General features: G+C 34.4%; 1 protein-coding gene across 2 annotated transcripts in view; it reads left to right on the top strand.

Annotated features, from left to right (window-relative positions):
- PACRG (parkin coregulated) overlaps window positions 1-20,527 on the top strand; it is a 221,312-nt gene that overhangs the window by 101,602 nt on the left and 99,183 nt on the right. For both annotated transcript variants that reach the window (XM_068185239.1, XM_068185238.1), the window contains exon 4: window positions 11,793-11,964. In XM_068185239.1, coding sequence (XP_068041340.1) covers window positions 11,793-11,964 — 172 coding nt within the window. The remainder of the gene's footprint in view (window positions 1-11,792; window positions 11,965-20,527) is intronic.

Below are 20,527 nucleotides of genomic sequence, written 5' to 3'. Positions count from 1 at the left end.
TGACTTCTGTTTTTGAAAGGAGTTGATTGGAACACTTTTTAAGTTTGCTATGCAAATTCCAAATATTTTTATTATTTATATATATTCAGAATATTATTGTCTTATCTTCAATTCATGTGTATTAATGGTAGGATTTTATATTGGCAAACATTGTCACAATATGTGTAGTATATTCACATATTAATTACATGTATTTTAAAAGGAGTATTTTGCAAGTTTCTGTGAAGACTTTAGATATGCCTGCAAAGTAGATCTACAAAATGTAAGAAGGATTCTGGGATCTTGGGAAAATGATTTGAAATTGTTTCTTTGTTGTTTCCAGAATTAAAGACTACTTTTAAAATAGAAAAATGCACTAATACAATGCTTTAATTTTTCCTTCTTAAATTTATCTAGACTCTCAGTAATATGCACTCTGTAAACAAATTAAAAACTTCTAAAACTAAACATTTTCAGCATTACAGGACACATGAATTTCCATGGTAAATTTAGCATTGAAACAAAAGAAATACATAAAATATATTATGCCAAAGAGAAAAAGACCCATGCTCTGATATTTAAAACAGAGTTGCTAGTCATGGTTCTAATTAGAAAATAATCCTTTACCAACTTGTTCCATTGCAAAGTCAGAAAACATATTTTACTAGAAGAAATTTCACTCAAACTTAGGCATATGATCATTGGATTTACCCACACTAGAGAAGCTTTTTAATTTTTTTAATTTAAAGAATAATTTTATCTGTTACTTTTCTAACCCAATGAAATAAAGCCTTTGAGTGCAGTAGTCCATTTTAATGTTTTCCCATTTTACCAAAACTACTCCATTCTTACAGGGACTTACTTTGTCTTGATGAAATGAAAACAGTTTGGAAAAAAGTTTCCTTGAGAGAGCAGATAAATGCTTAATAAAGAAATCAGAACTACATCAGGAAGGAGTTCTAAATTCAATGTCTAAAGTCATTCAGGCCACTTGAAGTATTGTGTTTGTATACCTACGTAGATTTTTTATGGATATTGAGAATTTGAGAAAGATCTTTTGAATTACCTGATCACTATCAGTGTTCTCAGTTGTCATGACACTAATATTGTACCCAATGTGTGAAGAAAACTTCTGTATGGGCTGGCATGGCAGTGTGCGCAGAAATCCAAATTTCTATAACTTGATAAATTATCACAGATAAATGAATATGCCACAAAGAAGCAAACGAGTAATTACAATATTTAAGTTGCTGTTGAATTTGTTCACAGCATATTATTTTTAAAAAATCAGTAAAGATCATATAGATGTATTGACTGAAAGTCATCTGAAGACTTCTTTCCAACTGTTAAATGTCATTTTCAATTACACTGTCAATGTGAAAGTTATGTTCAGGTGTCTCGTTTCACAGACACCCGTGTCAGATGCCACAAGCCACTCTAATCTCCTCCCAAGCTGGGGTTTTTTTTTAGCTTTCTGAAAGTAATACAGTCTAATCAACTCAACTTCCTTATTAGTCTTAGTCTTGATTGATGCATCTGCACCTAAAGTTTTCTTCATATACACTTTGATATATTTAATACAATATTAAAAAGTTATGCTGTAGGTACACAGTTTGTGGTAACTGGGGAGTGAGGCTGCGGCTAGGCCTCATCCCTAATAGGCTACAGCTGTGCAAAGCAGGTGAACAGGATTGAAGGTAATGAGAGAATGAGAGAAGGCACAGAGAGTGCCCAGGTGCACTGAGCAATCATGAAAGGGACCAGAAGGCACATAGGTGCAATGCATGAACCATGAGGGGTATAAAAGGTTGGGCTAAAGAACAAGAAGGGCTGATGCTTGCAGCCCTCTGAAGTGAGATGATGTTGCTCTGTATTTGCAGACATTGGAAGCCTTCTGATGTGGTATGATGTTTACCTGTATGGGTTGAAGCTTTCTGAAATTATATGATGATACTCTGTCTATTGTGAGTGTCTTGACTGTGACATATGCTGTGGTGTATGCTGCATCATTATGCAAGGCAACTACTGTTAAATTATTTTTTCAAATGTATTTCTGGTCTTCATTCCATCTCAGTTTGTATCCACATGTATCCTAGAAAGCTAACAGGGTTGTTTGTATCACAGTATGGCCTTGAGTGTTGACACAGCACTGTTTAAGTATCCAGATAGTGCAGCCCCTGCTATGAGTCTGTCTAGCGCTTTTTTGCCTTGATAATGCTCATCTGTGATTCAGGATAAGCACCTATTGCCCTATATAATTTCAAGTCAACTACCCTGACTTGTACAAAGAATTTAGCTGGACAGAAATTATCTCTTCCATACTACTGAGCATTAGGCTCAGAGAATGACTCACACCCTGTTTTGGTTTTAAGCATAGATACAGTTCATGCAAACATCTGTTAGCCATGCTGTTGCTTATGAGTTCTGAAAATTATGTGCTAGTCTTGAATTTTGACTTCCTTGAAATAACATGGATTTTCATAGGGGGAGGGTTTTAACTTTTCTATGGTAACACAGATGGGTAGTTCCAGAATCTGACCTTGACATTTTTACTAATATCCTACCTACTTTGTTTCATTGTTTGCTCTTGAAATAAAACACCTACACAGTGTTTGGTGTCAGCCAGCAGATGGTGCATTATTCCCTTCCATTTTTGGTTTCTGTAGCTATCTGGAATTTGTTCACTTAGTATTTGATTCACCTGTGTGCAATTTGCCTTTGGGGACTTTTCAGTGTTGCTAGTACGCTGTCTCAGCTATTTAATTCCAGCAGGTTATGACTGAAAATAAGTAACTTTAGAGCCATTTCATAGGTTTCTTGGAAACCATGGGACAAAGGATTTCTGGTGGTTGGCCTCATCAACCTCAAGACAGTTATCTGCTCCAAAATTGATCTTTGTCAAGCACCCTAGGAGGAAGTGAGAACATTTTGGTTTTCCTCTGTACTAGTCCTGAGGTTAATGAAGAGAAGGACATATTGCAGTTCTGCTTTCTCCACCTTGTTTCAGGAAGATTTGACTGCATGACATCTTTGTTGGTGAGATGAAAGAGTTCCTGGCTTAGATATACAGCATTCATGGCAATTCTCCCACTGTGTTATAGTATCTTTCTGGATTCTGGATGGTTATGTGGAAATGTTCAGACACTGTTCTTTCTTGGGGATGAGTGTCATTTTCATACATGAGGTAAATATAAAGAGTTAGAAGCTACTAGGAACTGTATCATGAAATGTTCTTAGAATAGAAAAATCACTTTTCTAATTTGATTTAGTGATTTGTTAATTGTGTGTGAAAATACAAATGATATGTTTTAGATATTATATGTTTTATGATATGTTTTATAAGTTTCCACACTTCTCAACACCATGAAACTGCCAGGTTTTCATTACATTTATATGTCAAACTTGACAAAAATTGGATGGATGGACAATTCTAGTTGTTCATTACATTGTAGAAGGTTTTGTGGCATTTTATGCTATAGTTTAATTATTAAAACAAAATAAATCTTCAGAGAGTTCTATTTAACTTTTCCCACAAACACTTTGTGTCTTTATCCAAATGCTCTTCTTTATCTCTAACTTTTGTACGTTGTGTTATTTTTATTAAAACCAAATAATTTCAAGTTAATTTGGCAAACAGCTATGCATGAAAATTTGGCAAGTAGAAAGGAAAAGAATATAAAAAAAAATACACCAAATAATTTGGCCACTAGTTTAACTAATGGGATACAAAGAGTTGACACTCACCTGATTTACCTTCACTGATTTACCTTCAGCAATTCTTTAAAATAACATGAGGTGTTAGGCTTCATCCTATTAAAATGGTAGCAAGCCTTCTTTGAGCAAAAGAATATTTATTCCAAAAAGACAATTTTATATTAGTTCTTTACTAGTGTACTGCAGTGTATGTGTTTTGTAGGGATGAGCAAACTAGTTAATTCTTTTTCTGATTATGTTTAAAATGAACTTCATACTGCATGAAGTAAACAAATGATGATCAGTATATCTTTCTCAGAAGGTAGTGGTAGAGTCTTGTAGCCAGGTGTGTATAGTCCTTCTGCTTTCAAACAGCCTTGGAGAGTGGACTGTACCTAGCCTCCTCCCCTTGCCTGGGACAGTCTTAGTGTCTTTGCCTTCACTGTCAGAGAAGAGTTGTCCACTGGTGTCTGACAAAGTGTCTGCAAAATTGAACTTTTTTCTTTGCAAAGATAATCCTGTGTTCTGTAATAAAGGACAAGAGCTTGTCCTCTGCTTCTTGCTGCTACTTAAGTGAATCTGGGGGGGAGGTTCTTAGATGTTGCAGCTGAGGGTGGAACTTAATCTACCACCAGGCTACAGACCTCAATAGAGTTGCTAATTCCATTTCAACTCTCAGTGTAGGTGTAGATAATACATGTAATGTCATGTGGCTTTAAAATATGCACTTGATCTTTATATATCATGTAATGCTCATATTAGACAATTGCAAACATGAGAGATGAACAAAACACAGAAATTATTCTTTTTTAATCTAAAATTTTACATTACTGTGCTTGTGAAACTCCGAAAAGATAATAATAAATCACATTAAGAAAAAGGAGAACAACTCCGTTTCTGAAAATGTGTCAGCAAGCCTTTGAAGAGCAAGAAGGATGTAAGTTAATAAGCATGCATTCTGAAGTAGCAGAAATACTTTTTTCTGCTACTGAGGTCATCTTGTGGTCCATTGTTTGCTTTGCATGAAAAATTCTCAGGTACGTTCCACATTGGTCAGTCATGTTTACGGAGCCCTTTTCTCAGGGTGCTTAATCTTCTATTTATAATGCTTCCCATCAATTAAAAGCAAGGAGTCCTTGAAGTGTAGTCTACAAGTATTTGCTGTATGGAAAGAATAATATATTTTACATGCATTTTTAGAAATCAGTTGACTCAGAAAATCTAATGTGATCAGAATCCAAATAAAGAAGAACAAGTTAGCACTTAATTTCCTTTTCAGTTTGGTATGTTCCTATATATATATTTATATATATATTTATATATATTTTTCCCTGTAATTTCCAATGATGAATCAATGAGAATAAATTATATATATTTTATATTAGGACAAACTGTTGATAATGACAAGTGAGGTCTCATAACTGCCTTGTGTAGTAGCTTTAATGCTTTCCTATCTGTATTAGAAATAGCTAATACATTTTAAAAATTATTTAGCCTTTTCATAGCTGCAACATACTGGTAGCTCATAATGATTAATTAGTTGGCTCAATTCTATTTCCTCTCACACTGATCAACTTCTATACTGTAGCAAAAGTCCTTGCTGTTAATGTCACTTCAATATAGCATATCATGCTTTAAGGCCTATATCCTTTAACCCAAAGTTTATTGTTGTCCTGTTTTTTCCTGGGTGTTACACTGATCCTCCTCTATATTTAACAAGACTTTCCTGCTCTGTATTATAAGTGAGGTGTATATTTTAAAAATTTAAATCCCATCAGTGCAATTAAAAATATTTATGAAAATGCAGTATTAAAATCCCCTCCTCACAGAAATCTGCTAGATTAACTTCTGGATGGCATGGCTTACAGACTTAGATATTCACATTTCTTTAATAAAAATTATTTCTGAAGTTACTTATATAGGAAGAGATTTCAGGCTGCATTTTTTACTCTCTCTCTCTAGCTGGAGAAGACTTTACACAAATTTGTATCCTCCTTCTTCTTGCCTCCATTTCTGAGCCAGTCATTGATCCTCTAGTTATTAGGGAATAATATGACCTTTATGTTGACTATTAATTTTCCTCACCTCAATAACCCCAATAAGATTAGATTGGCACCTTCAGCTGTAACAACTAAAAAAAAGTTTTGGTATCATGCTTGTTTCAGCTGGAGCAGAGTTAATTAACTTCACAGTGGCTGATATGGAGCTGTATTTTGGGTTTGTGCTAAACGGAGGGTTGATAATATTGAGATGTTTCTGTTATTGCTGAGCCAAAGCCTTTTCTGCTTTTCTGTCACACTGGTGAGGAAATTGGTGCTGCGTGGGGGTTTAGATGGGGACACAGCCAGGACAGATGAGCCAAACTGACCAAAGGGATATTCCAGACCATGTGATGTCATGCTCAGTAGATAAAGTGGGGAGGGTATTTGAAGTGATGGTGTTTGTTTACCCAAGTAACTGCTACTTTTGTAACTAATATGGAGGTAGTAGAAAATACAGTAAGTTCAAAATTATTGTGTATTAACATTTCTGTATTTTTAGGGTTTTGGGTTTTATTTTTACATGTGGAGTTATTTCAAAGCTAAATTCAAATATCCAGCATAGTAACACTATATTGTGGCATCCTGGATTTGGCTGTAATTAGGGGTTCCAATCTGTGTTAGCTAGCAGAGTTCTGTGTACCCCCATGCACCCCCTGTGCTTCTCCCCTGCCCTGCAGCAGTCCTCTCCAGGTCTTTTACTGTTGGAGCTTCAGCCTGTCCTGTAACCACTCCCCACCCCATCCAGAGACTTCAGTGTCTGTCATCCCAATCCCACAACCCCATTCGCCCCAGAGGCTGGGGTCCACCCCTGTCATGTCCCCGATGGTCGCCGCTGTCCTCATCATCGTCACGGTGCCTGTTCCCATTAGGCAGGAGGGCTTCTGCGCTCCTCACCCTGCCCCCAGTAAAACCCCGTGCCTCCTGAAACTCAGGGCCATTGTCCCCCACTGGGTGCTGATGGGGAGTCGCGACCTCTCTGCCACAGCTCTCTGTGGCCAATAAAGACTTTCAGCCTCCCTTGTGGGTGAATTGGACATTCTTTCGCCTCTTCACCAAAGTCCCTCACTTGCGGTGGTAGAAGTAGCCAGCCCCACCTGGACCGCGAAAGGGAGCTGTGTCTGGGAAAAATGGCGAAAGCAAGTCCCGCTGAGAAGCGGTGCTGCTCCAGGCACCGGAGCTGCGCGGGGCCAGGGAAAAGAATGGAATGTCACACTATATGACATTTCTTATTGCTTCTCTTAATTTATCCATAGGAGGCAAATATTTTCTTTCGTTATTTAACTTTTTGTGGGAAGTTAAATATCTACAGAATATGTTAAAGAGACTCTAAATACAGTTTGACTTAAATGGTTTCTATTATGTCAGTTGCCATTATCTGTATCTCTTCAACTCTGATAATATTCCACTTGTTTTAAGATAAGTATTTTAGCATTTTATTGCAGAATGGGAAATACAGGCACAACTATTTTTTTTGTTTTGATAAGACACAGGTAATTACTTAGACTAAACCTCTTTCAATAGAAAATCTTTGTAGTATGACCCTATTGGAAGGGTCTAAAAAGAATTTTTATTTACTATAAAACTTCTAGGGACTAAATGCAACAGTGGAAGTGTGTGTTGAAATATAAGCAAAATTGCCATGTTGAAAAATCTATCTAGGTAAGTCTAGGAAATACTAGTGAGCATTACTTGCTCCATAGTGAAGATTAAAGCTAATATGTGATTATGAATCAAATATATTAAAAGCAAGAAACCAAAAACTGTGAAATGCACAGGCTTGATCTTGACTATTTGTACAGGATATTGGAAGAAAAAAAAAAACATTGAAAGAAATCTTGGAAGAAAAAGTGGAAAGGAAATTAAAAACTGAGACTGCTTAAAAATGCTTGGTTTTCTTTTTTCATTAGCCTAAAAAACAGTCATTAAAGTAAATCTTAAGAGAAACTATTATTTTACCAAAGAATCCTTACAAAATCTTTATAAGCCTTATAAAAACTCCTGTTTGTCCTTATCAACCCACCAATTCCAGAGTTTCTTTACTTAATTTTAATGCCTTAGACCAAGACATTGAAGTACATACATAGTTAGATATAATGTTTCTGGGAGATCAAATCCAGTTTTTGGATAATCAGATCAAAGACATGGTATTATGTAATCAGTTGTGTGAAACAAGATGGAAAATTAAATTATGGGGCTTAAAAACTACTTTCTAAAACTCATGTTTGTCTTAAAGTTTACTAGATTATTTTAATAGAATTCTTTACGGGAGACCAATGATACCATTATTGTCAAAGTTGTTCTATACCTGAATTTCTCTCAAATAGTTTTCTTCATCAATCAGACAGATTAGCCACAAATCTTATTTTTCTAGTGTCAATCTAGAATCTTTATCTGATTTTTATTTGCCTCAGCAAACTTGCCACTCACTATGGGCTGCTTCACAGGAACAGATTCTCTCCTGGACAAATTGACTGTGATTCTAAGATTAGTTTCCTCCCATCTTGTACATTAGTTTTATGTAACAATAAAGCAGCACTTATTAACTGTGCATTGTTTTTCACCTAGGAAGCTTTTAGAACATATAAGGATCCTGAAAGTTTCATGAAATAGAAGATTTCACTCATCTTATGGTTGCTTTTGTTATTTAATCATATATTATACATTATTTTTTATTAGTACATATATACTGAAAATTCAGAGGCTATGTCTGCAAAACTTACAAACCACTAGTACAGAAGTTCATAAGAATTATTGTGAAATTTCTTCTTAAAATCCATAGCTACAGCATTATTGTCAGATGTGGGCAAGTTTGCCAAGAATTTGAGCATTAATCAGCATTTTTTGTGGGTGGATATAAAACACAAAAGGATGTTGTAGGCAAAAACAGAAAAATCACATTTTTCTCTGAACCGCTGTATAATAGCTACTTTCAAAAGCTAAATAGTAAACACAGAAGGAAAGAGTTTCACACCATAGAATTTAAGACAAAATATTTCTGGTTTGCATATTGTGGGAGTTATTATAGAGCAAAAAAAAAAGCTAAGTAAAAATTGCCTGTGTGCTTGGACAGCTGACACTTCAAGTTAGAAATCAAAATCATTTTCAGAGCCATGGTAGTTGCCAACCATTTAGGCATTTGGAACTAATTGAGGATATAAAAGATTATACACAAATACTTTATAATCTATGGCTTGTCATATGTCTATTTTGTAAAAGATTTCTCATAATAAATCTTTTTGTGTTATGTGTAAAATTTGAGTAGTTTTAAATCCTGAAATTATATTTACCTTAAAGTTGATGTATCATTGCTATGTATATGTAATGTGCAACCATAATACAGTTGATAGATAAAGATAGTATCTTTTATTTGCCAACTGTTATTGCTGGAAAACATTGAAAAGCTTTGGAATACAGAAGCTTTCTTCATATCTGAAACAGAAAAAGCGTATTTCAAGCACAAAAAAAAATGCATAGAGTATCAGAAATGCCAAGTCTTTGAGAAGAAAGATAACTGGCAGTTACAATTAGGGGAGGTGTTAATGAAGACTGTGAGAAAATAACTGAGATGTGTGTTTGGAGCAAAATAGATGCAAATTCTGATTCAGTAACCTAACATGGATGTGTATCAAGGATATTTTTTACTGGGGAAATACTTTTTAATTTTGAAAGAGTTGTCAAATACCTATATAAGGAATACATTCTAAACTCCATCTCAATAAGACAGTGTGGTAAGGTGTTTTGACTTATTACTAATTGTATCTCTCTTTAACATGTGAAGCTTTTGCCAGACACAAGTTGCTGTTACAGGTTTTGCTTTTCTGAAAGTAAAACATTTAATACCAAAAAATTATAGATTACAAATTAAACATTAAAAAGAAATACTAAAGAAAGTTTTATTGTCCTATTGAGAGAAAACACACAAAAAAATGCTTCTTCGTCTTGCTTTTTTGTCAATGATTTTTTGACCTCCTGGTCTGTTATTGCCCTTTACAACTTTCTTGTGGCTTTTGAAGAAGACTTCTTTTATCATCTACTGAGTATTGCTAGTAGCATGCTGAATGTCATCAAGGAACACAAACTCCATCAATTTAGGAATTTCAGTGTCTTTTAATTCCTGTTATTTTATTTATTAATGGTCATAATGTTTATTTTTGTTACTTAATTATTTTGTTATTTTTGAAATTTGTCACAAATTGACCATGTTATAGCCATAGAATTATATAATTGTAGAATCATTAAGGTTGTAAAAGACCTTGAAGGCCAACTTTCAACCCAGCACCAGCACCATGTTTGCCACTGAACCGTGTCCTCAAGGGCCATAGCCACATGTTTTGAACACATCCGTGCTTGGCAGCTCTACCACTTCCTTGGAAAGTCTGTTCCAGTGCTTTACAACCCTTTCTGTGAATAAATTTTTCCTAATATCTAATCTAAGCCTTCCCTGGAGCAACTTGAGGCCATTTTCCTGGGTTCATACTGACTATAAAGACATCTGATAAAGGCATCTGATTTTTTTCTTGTTAAGTGAAAAGCCAATGAGGAAAAAAAATAGTGAAGCAAACAATATATGAAGTTGATGAAACAGGAAATGTGAGTTTCCTTTGTTTCTTCTCCTGCATGATCCACTATTGGGACTTGATTTCATTCACATCAGTGAATAGGTATTATGTAATTGCATTTTAATCTCCTATAAGAGATTAACAATCAATGCATGGGAGGCTATGTTAGTATGTCATTGGCACTATGTCTGCCAATAGTGAGACACTCACAGCAAATGCATAATGATTACTTTCAAGTATCAGTTCCAGTTAATTTTGATTTACGTGGCTTGATCTGTTTCAACATGAACAAATGAAGTCAGTAGCTAAGGTGTGCCAGACCAGGATTCAGATATACTCGGAGTCAAGCAAGGAGAAAAATGAGCCATGGCCTCAAACAGAGAATGTCGATGTGCTGCTTCCTGACTGTGTGATTTACCCAAGAATTGTAAAGTTCAGTTCTTGGCTGCTTTAGTTCAGACTTCAACAGTTCAAGTGAGACTGCAATTTCTGTTCTGAAATCAATGAATGGGTTTTTTTCTTTTGCTAAACCTGACAAATTTTATCTAGGGTATTTGGACCTTCAGTTTGGCCTATGTGACAAAGCTTGTTAGGTCTGATGAATCTTACCTGGATACTAGCAAATCTCACTGGAAAAATTGGGTAGCAGCTAAGCAGTGTTTTAAAGATGGAAGTGCATTCTTAAAGAGAGGGATTGGTCTCCAAGTGATTTGGAGGATCATATTCTTTTCAGAGAAAATTCATTGCTCTTGAGTTACTTCTCAGCTGTATTGAGAGCTTTGACAAGCCGTAAACAAACTTCAGATTCTCCCTGGCTAGCCTGAGTGTCTGTGGTAGAGTCCTAATGGGTAAAAGAAGGAAAAGGGGAGAAAACTAGAGTGCAAAATCCCTCCATAGCTTGTTAAGATTAGTATACTTTGTAATTTAGGATTGGAAGGAAATTCCCATTAAAAATAGGTACATAATTTCTCTAACTTTTCTTCACAGTAGAGAACCATGGAATTTCTTTATAATTCTGCTCTTGAAATTAATAGGAAATAAACTAGGTCAATATTCAACAAATTAGGGAATTATGTACAAATATTGATGTTTGTCCTGTGTGTTCAAGGATTGTTTCTCTTATGGGTTGTTTTGAGTGTCCAAGTGAAGATATAACAAATATCAAATTTTTTTGAAAGAGGCAGAGCATTGTTTTAAAATGACTGGTTTGAATTCCTATAGGTAACTTGTCAAGTAAAGTGTGTAAGCAAAAATATAAGAATCTGGTACTGACTTATCAAAAAGTGAAAATATATGGGAGTATATTAATTTTTATTTTCTTCTTTAGTTCTAATATTTCTGTATTTTAATATCTTGTCATAAACCATAGCTATGATTCAATGTATACTGCAGTGATAAAAAATGAATTATTATTTACTAAACATGCCTGTGTTGGTGGCATAAATTATCTGTTGGCCTGATCACATTGTATTAGTACTGCAAATTTACATTTATCTGTTTATTTATTTTATGTTTTCAGGTAGAGATAGAAAACCTGGACTATCATTACTTTCTGCCATTGTTCTTTGACGGGCTTTGTGAAACGGAATTTCCATATGAGTTTTTTGCTCGTCAAGGAGTCCATGACCTGCTGGAGCATGGTGGAAACAAGATTCTTCCTGTTGTTCCTCAGCTCATTATCCCAATAAAAAGTAAGTGAACATGTAGGAGAAAAATCCATAAATTGTATTTATAGGATGTAAATTTTTGAAAAAATGCTAGTTAAGCTGTAAAACATGGCAGCCTGAACATCACGTGAAAATTATTGCAAATGTAAGTAAATTTTAGATATAAGGCCAGAAAGCTTATGCCTTCAATCACCTGATATGTGCAGTATTCCAAAATAGACTCTCTGGTTACTGTTTTTCTTATTACAGGATTGCTCTTGGTCTTTGGAAATGTGAAGTGACATTTCCTTAGCTGATTTTCTATATTTACAATGTAAATCCTCTTCTGTACAGACCAGTTCATCCAAAATGACAGGAGAAATCAACAGATGGCATTTTAAAAATATTGCTTTTGAAACTTTTATATAGTCAAACAGGTTTTTTTGCAGAAAAAAAATTGTAAAAAGCAATAAATTATTTTAACACAAATGTGTTAAACTTCAAGTGTATTACCACTACAATTTATTTTCTTGAGCCACCTAGTCTTTCAGATATATTGTTTTGTCCTTTCCTTTCTTTAGGTCAGTACCTTGAAGAGATATTATTCTGAACCATCATTCTTCTCTAGTTAGTTTGGTGATTCTTAAATCTGCACAATACACTTATACGAATAAATGCTCATGTTTGTTAAACTTGGCTTCTTTTTTATGATTAATCATTAATGGTATCACTGCTGTCCTTTTTCCTGTCCATGAGACAGTTCAGCTTTAAATACAATTTTGTAAAATGGGAAGTGAATGTAGTTTGGAGCCTGATAATACTGAAATAATAGTGTGGGAAGGGTCAGAATCGTGGTTTTTCATTCAATTTTTTCTCAATTTAAAAAGATTGATTATAGATGTCACTATCTCTATCTTACCGTAGTTTTGAAAATGTCAAAAGGAATATATAATATTCAAAATGTTTACTCTGTGACACTTCAGAAAGGCTATGAAAACAATGGTACCATTTTTTCACTCTAAAGGGGAAACACATAAAGAGAGGAATGATATAATTTCTTTAGAACTGTATTTCCAGCATCACCCAAATATATTTACAGTAGTATGATGTTTTTTGAAAGGTGAAATAATTTCTTCAGAAAAGACTGCAAGTTTATGACAGCATCTCCTCAGCTGGGATTTAAAAGTCTTTCTGAGACCAGAATCTACCTTAGATTTAATTACCTGGAAGCTTTAGCTGTTACACAGCATTTAGAATTAGAAAGAGACTTCTAGGACATTTTTATGGGTTTGATATGTAGTCTTAAGTCATAATTTATGGTGCTGGAACACATTCAAGAATCTGCTAGCTAAATTTTGTTGTTGCTTGTGCTTTATTTTATTCTAAAGTGCTTATTTTTTTATTTTAAAAATGCTTCTCTATCAGCTTTAATATGTGAAGTGTCTAAGTGTTATCAATGATAAAGGCTTCTTCCTAATTAAAGCCATACAGTAAAAGATGACACCACCATCTCCAGGAGTCTGAAAATGTGTACTTTGAAGTGTTTTTAAATTTGCTATGACTACATAATACAGCAGTGTAGTTATAGCTATACATTTCTGTGACTCAGCAGCATCCACAATAAACTCATCTATGCTTTACACAGATTACTGTCTCTAAAGTGTCCCACTGGGTGAGTTACTTCTGATTAACCAGTCTTCTTCTAGACCACTACCAGATTTCTATTGTGAAAGAGTGAATCATTTGATTGTTTGACAAGGTAATATATATGATCGAGGGGGAAAGGCTAAAAGAAAGATGGTAAAACAACTCTACAGATAGAATGCTTTTAAAAGCATTCTCTCTGCTTTTAAAAGTTTTCTCTCCTGCATGGTCATCAAAGGAATATGTTAGGAAAGACCTAAATGTTCTCTAAAAGCATTTAAATTAAATATTAGAATTCTGTATTATATTTTAATGATTTAAGGAGGAATTTGTCTTCCAGCCATCCTTGTTTAAAGATCACACATTTGAACACTATATCATTAAAAATGAAAATAATATTATTTAATCCATCTGAGGCTTATTTTAGGCCCAAAGCCTTTCATTTTTTTTCTTGTTAAGCAAGCAGTGACTTAAAAAAAAGTCAGACAATTGAAATTAACAGGCCTGGATTCTCTTCTAAAATACCTGAAATGCAATTAAAATAATAAAGAAGAATGATCTTTAGTTGAAAAATAATTCCTTTTTTTTTGTTAGTCACACTGGAAGGAACTTTTTCACTGGAAGGAACTCTTTTACTGGAAACTCAGAGGAAGAAAAAATCCCTCAGGTTGGAGGCATAAATTTCTCAGAAAGAAAAATGTTCAAAATATATTTTTATTCTCAAAATATAAAGTCAGAATATATTGTATCATGAACTGGAAAAACATTATAAAGTAGTTTATAAATACAGTCATTGCATGACATAAAACTCAGAAGAAACAAATTACCTGTTTATGTCAAACTTGTGAGGAATCCAACTAAAAATAAATAAAGCACAAACACAGAAAATGGGATTACTTAAGATATAGGGCTTTTTTCTCCCTTTCACAGAAGATATAGGCAAACCCATTGTCTGAGTTATTTCAGCTTCAGCAAAGATATATAAATTGAGATATATGGCAAATAGCAAAGTACTTTGCAGCAGTATCATGAAAGTTCTGATGCACAATATACAAATATCTTCTTTGCCAGGAAGATCCATATTGCTATTTTTATATTACATACACATAAAAAAAGCAGAAGAAAGAGGCTAATTTTACCCCACATTGCAGATTGCATTGGTGGCAGAGAGTTGAACAGAATCCAGGCACAGCCCCCCGAGGTAGAAAAGATATCTGTAGCTTACATGAGAGTTCCTTTATTTTTAAGAAACAGAGGAGTCTGTCTAGCCTTTCTATGTTTTTCTCTGTGGTCATTATGGGAATGTAAAATTCCTTTTGATGTTCATTTTTGGGAAAAATTATAACTTTTAATATTACATTTCCAATAATGAATGGATCAGAAAAGCCTTAAGTCCTTTTGCTTGCTTTTGTTAGGATTCGGCAACTCTCAGATTCCTGACTTCAGAGTTCCCCAATGATCTCTGTGTAAGACACACGTGCAGACATAAAAACTGAGGGAGCCAGGAGTTTCTACACCTTTGTCTATTATTTCTATGAGTAACATCAGGGACATGCAACACAGTGTATGGAAGCACCTCCTCTCCTTTCAGAGGCAGCAAGCATGATGCCATTCACATTTGCTTTGCTGGCAATGTAGTTGTAGGAGTTTTCAACCTCTGCATGCATAATGTCACCAATTGTTCCAGCTCCCACACTCTGACTTTTGCTAATGCAATTGTTTGTGGAGCAACTTCGTGATACTTTCATCTAGATGTGTAATAAAACAAAAAACCAAAGAACCCAACTCTAAAATAAATCTAAAATATTTTTAAAGTGGCATTACTTTTAAAGTCAGATCATTTCAATTGTCTAATTTATAAATGCACTCTCACAAATGAAGGAACAGTACATCATAGCACAGACATTGGAGTGAATGGCTAGAAATGATCAATAGGAAGATCTTCATATAGCTTTGCTAATGAAGATAATAATGTGAAATTAAACACTTAAGTATCTTGGATCACCCACTTGTCAGAATCTTCTCTGTTCTGTGCTGTGAATCCTAAAACAGATATATAGACAATCTAATTTAGGCCTAAAAGCCAGAAAAACTCTCATCTTTGCCCTTGTAACTTAGAAGGAAATATTGTTTCTACACAGTTCCAGTCAGTAGACCAGTTCTTCTGACTGAGTCCAAAAAGAATAATCTCCATCCTAAAGAATACTGAAGTTTTCCTTCTTGAGACTTTTACCATGCCGTTAAACATATCTTCTGTGATACAGTAAATCAAGGATACTTTAAACTTTGTTTGAAATGTTTCATTAAAGTAATAGATATTTTTGTGAGTCAGATGTAGAGAAATGAATAGAGCATTCATCTCTCAGTGTCACCTACAGAGTCCTTTTTAATGTTTAATAAATTTCCAAATTCAACTGATTTCTGTTTTCTTATTGTTCACATTCTGTTTGCACTTGATTTCCATTTTCTTATTGTTTATGCTGTTTGCATGAAAAATGCTGTCTTGGCCTACAGTGTAGTTAATTCCCATTTAAGGTCAAATCAGTGTCACTTCTGCATTTCAATATGTAAAGTTGAATGTGTTGCTAGCAGTTGTTCTAAGCATAGATATAGTTTTCACATATTCACAGTACTTAGGAATATTTAATGACTGTTAAATACTACCTTTCACAAAGTTCTGCAATATTCTTATGGAATAAATATGGTTTTCTAGTCTGTTGTAATTTTCTTTCTGCAAATCATGTAAGTTAATTTCTCTCACCTACAAAAGGTAAGTTAAAACATTAATGTAATTTTAATTTTCCTCCTGGCTGACTGTTGCTCTTGAGAAGCAATCCTGGTTATTAAGGTCACAGATTGAAAGATAAAAGTAAACAGGCTTTTATAGATGCTTTTAAAGAAAGCAAAGGTCTCTGATTTTTTTAAATTGTTCTGATATTCAAATACTAAAACATTTCACCTGCAGGTTTCATCAACCAGTACAAGTAGTTGCAATTAGCTTTGTGTTGGATTCTTCTGCTCAAAAGTGGTCATTTCAGGTATTTTCAAATGCTTTAGGAAGTAGATCCTTTATTATTCCTCTTTACTCTTTTCTGTGAGGAGAAATTGTGTTCCTTATTCAACAAAGATAAATCTCATCCATGTTGGGAAAGTGAAATCTGTAATTAACATCTCTGACTTTTAAAGTTGGCAGTAGAGCTATTCTTTCCTGAATTTATAAATGTATTATATTTAGCATTTATTAGTAATGAATTTCATCTATAATTTTATCACCAAGTTGTTCTGTACTATAAAGTCCTTTTACAGTTCTTGGCCTTGTCCTTCAGTACTTGTCTTTGGCATCAGGAATAACTTGATATAATCAGAAATCTTTGTTATCATCAGTGAAGACTCTTCCATATCACCTATGGATCTAGTGAAAAACATGAAATTCAGCACAGATTCCTGCAAGGCCTTACTAGTGATATTCTTCCTCTGTGATCATTTATTGCCCTCAGTTTTTAACTTAAGTCATTATTTCTATAGCAGCTACAGTGATTCAGTGACGGACCTTGCTAAATTCCTTCTGAAAATCTAACAAAACTGTGTTATCAGGTTTTTCTTGTCCACATTATTCTTCTTCAAGGATCTAGAGAACATTTAGAATACTAGATTAAGTTTTGTAGTACAGATGCTTGTACTATTTTGATTCTGCAGACCTTTTTTGTAAATGGCATCACATTTCAGTGATAGCAGTGATAGCACCCTCCTGTTTTCATCAGGAGGGTGGATACTCAGTGCAGTTTTAGTATCTTAGCACAGAGGAAGGAATGTACACCGAGCAATGGATAGAAACTCTAGACTAGCATAGTCAATGAGCAGGGTTTTGGGACTCTCTTCTAAGTGTTCTTTACACTATATAGCTAAACTAGGTCCACAAATGTTAATAGAATTCAAGCTTTATAGAAGCTGATCTAGTAAAATGCTACGATTAGAAGCACAACTAAAGCTGACAGAAGCCACCGACTGACTTTCTCTTCCAGGTTCTGCTCTATCATGTTTCTTGAAAGCATCAATGTTTCACTTATGGATCTTAGCCTTTTCTGTGTCTTAGGCTTTGGCTTTACAAAAAAAGGTCTTTGATGACAAAATTTGCATAAGGTTTTCATGCCTTACCCTTGATTTATCCTTCCCATCATTTCACTGTATCACATCATTCTTTCAGTTGTAGAGAAAGAAATTTTTGTACATCTGTGTTGTTATTTGGATCAGGCTCTTACTGGACTTCTAAAAGGTACAGAACACAAGGTTCTTATTCTGGTTTTTATTCACTCTTGATTGAAATGCTGTGTTTTGTAACAGTCTTCATTACTCTTCTGTAAGTTTAGCATAATGCTATTATATAAGTACAGGTAGTTAAGTATTATGCACTTTGAAGATTTTGGACAAAATTTTGTAAGACAAATATGTATCACTTTAATCAATTGTATTTTCAGAACACTTTGTTAGGACTTCTTTAAACCTGACTTTGTGAATTTAAAAGAAGCCCTTGATCAACAAGATTAATTAGATCACAGCAGCCAAGCATTTTTATCCTGAGTGTTTGTTACCTCACAGGATACTCTGTGTATCTTGTTCTGCTTCAGGCAAAGAATTCTCTAGAACTATTGCCTCATTTACCAATTGAGTGAGAGACAGGAATGCAAAATAAATTGGTTTTAATATTTGGTTGTGAGATCTAAATAGAAAATGGAAAATGTTGGTGCACTTATAAGCATAGATTCACAGATGTATTTGAAAAAGAAATTTAAGAGAATTACGTTATCAACATAACTTTTAATATAATGCCAAAATCTAAAGTTAGTAATAAGAGAAGAGACAGAAGTTTAGGAAACTGATTTGATTCTGTAAAGCTCAGGATATCAATGTGCTATCTGGGAGAAAATGTTCTGATTTGATCTCTTCTGTGGAACTATATTGTGTCATGAAAAAGATCCACTGTGTATTGGGAGAAATGCAGTCATGTTTCCTGGCTTATAGAATCTATCAATCTCATCTATCAGATGAGAACTGTGGCTTCTATTATAGACAGTATCTGGGACTGAGATAGGATTTTCCAAACTGCCACATAAAAATAAAAGATTTCAACTTATATAAATTTTCGGTGTTTTCTTTGAGATGTAAGAAGTGTTACTCAAGAAAAATATTTGAATATTTTAAAAGAATTATTTCTATTGCTTTTTATGTAAACATCTAGCTAAATGGATGAGCAAACAAGTGGCATATATCTTAAGGAAAGTTTCTGCTCCTAATGGAAATTAACAAAAGAAACACTAAATTTACATCAATTTACATGAATTGCCAAAAAAAATTATCTGAAATTTTAAATACAGTGAATTAACATTGATGCCTTGTGAAGGCTGGCCTAGAACAGAGGCTAGATGGAATTACAGTCTTCACTGAAGTCAATGAATTGGTATTTTATATTGTCTCATTGCTAAGCTTTAATAAATAGCACTATGGTGTTTTAAATATGCTTTCAAATTTCATAATTCCCTCTTACTTTGGCTTTGAATGCTAGAAACAAAACAAACTCAGATACTGAGCTTTTAAATTAGATATTAAGCTGTTATCATTGTAAAATTTTCCTTTATTTAAGAAAGTTATTATGAAATTCAGAAAATATTTCTTTGAAAAAGCTATAGCAGTACAAAATAATGTATGTTTGAATGAAAAATACTTCATCATATACTTCAACTGAGCAATTATTTAAGCTAGAGGACTTCTTTAAAAAGCATATCCTACATCAGAAGCAAAATCTTCCAGTTTATACCATTAAAGTAGAAAACATCAAAACTACCAAGCAACAGAGTCAATTTATTGGATTGGAGTTTTTTGCTGTTTAACACAACGTTACAGTAGTCTAAAGGACCAAAGAAAAATATGTACCGATGAGGGGGGAAAGTCCTCTCAAAATCCTTTCGGGAGCAGAAAGCTATCTTTAACTGAGAAGCAAACCAGTTATGCACTTTGCTGTTATTGTGAAGATCCATGTCTTAGAGCAGACTTCTAGGCCAAGAGGCAACAGCCTAGAATGTTGTCTAGATTGGAATACTTTGAATATTATGCATATTTCCTTCATTTGGGCTATGTAGCTGTAGTGTACCAAGATTCCAAAATGGTCTGCTTTATTCCTGTGTAAGGATGCTAGTACTTTCTTTAATTTCTTTTAACCTCTGCATACCACTGATATTTTCCAATGTATTGGAATGTACTTTTTCATATAGTGCATTAATATTGTCTTCCTTTTATTCATGAGGGAGAATGATTTGTAGTGATAGTAGTACACAGGAAATAATTACCAGATTTTTAGAAGATAAACAGGTATTTGAAAGTGGTGCATCTTTGGGGTAGGGACTGCCTCTATTTGAATGTTTACAAAGTGCCTAACATAATCAAGCCAGGAGCTGGTTGACTGCTATGCATGGCACAGTCCAAATATTTAAGAAGAATAACAACATTTCTGTAGTCATAATGATCTTTCTTTTGATATATTTAAGTGTTTTCCTAATGCACGCTGCTGATTTCTGCAATTTGAAGGGATTCAGGCTCAAATTTTCAGTCTGTTTGATTCTATCATAACCATCTGCAGCCATACCTCTACAGACTGCAGTGTGTGCCCTACTGTCATACCAGTACCAGTCAGCAGTGAGCACAGCTGTGGGAGGTGCACCCAGGCAGAGGAACTCCTTATCTTAGTGACAGAGCTCCATGAGGAGGTAGGTAGGCTGAGGTGTATTGAGAGTGAGATAGGGAGACTGCTGAAATTATACCCTGTCTTCTCTGAGAAGACACAGGCAGACACAGGTTTCCTGTCCTTTCTCCACCTGGAAAAACAGAATTACTCAAGAGATAGGGGGCAATGGTGAGAAGTTCCTTTGCTGGCACAACATGCCCATCTCCTCTGGGACTGCCCCAGCTTCCC

This window comes from Anomalospiza imberbis, chromosome 3 (genome assembly GCF_031753505.1).
Source record: "Anomalospiza imberbis isolate Cuckoo-Finch-1a 21T00152 chromosome 3, ASM3175350v1, whole genome shotgun sequence".
Lineage (NCBI taxonomy): Eukaryota > Metazoa > Chordata > Aves > Passeriformes > Viduidae > Anomalospiza > Anomalospiza imberbis.
This window is presented reverse-complemented; position numbering and strand designations above follow the sequence as displayed.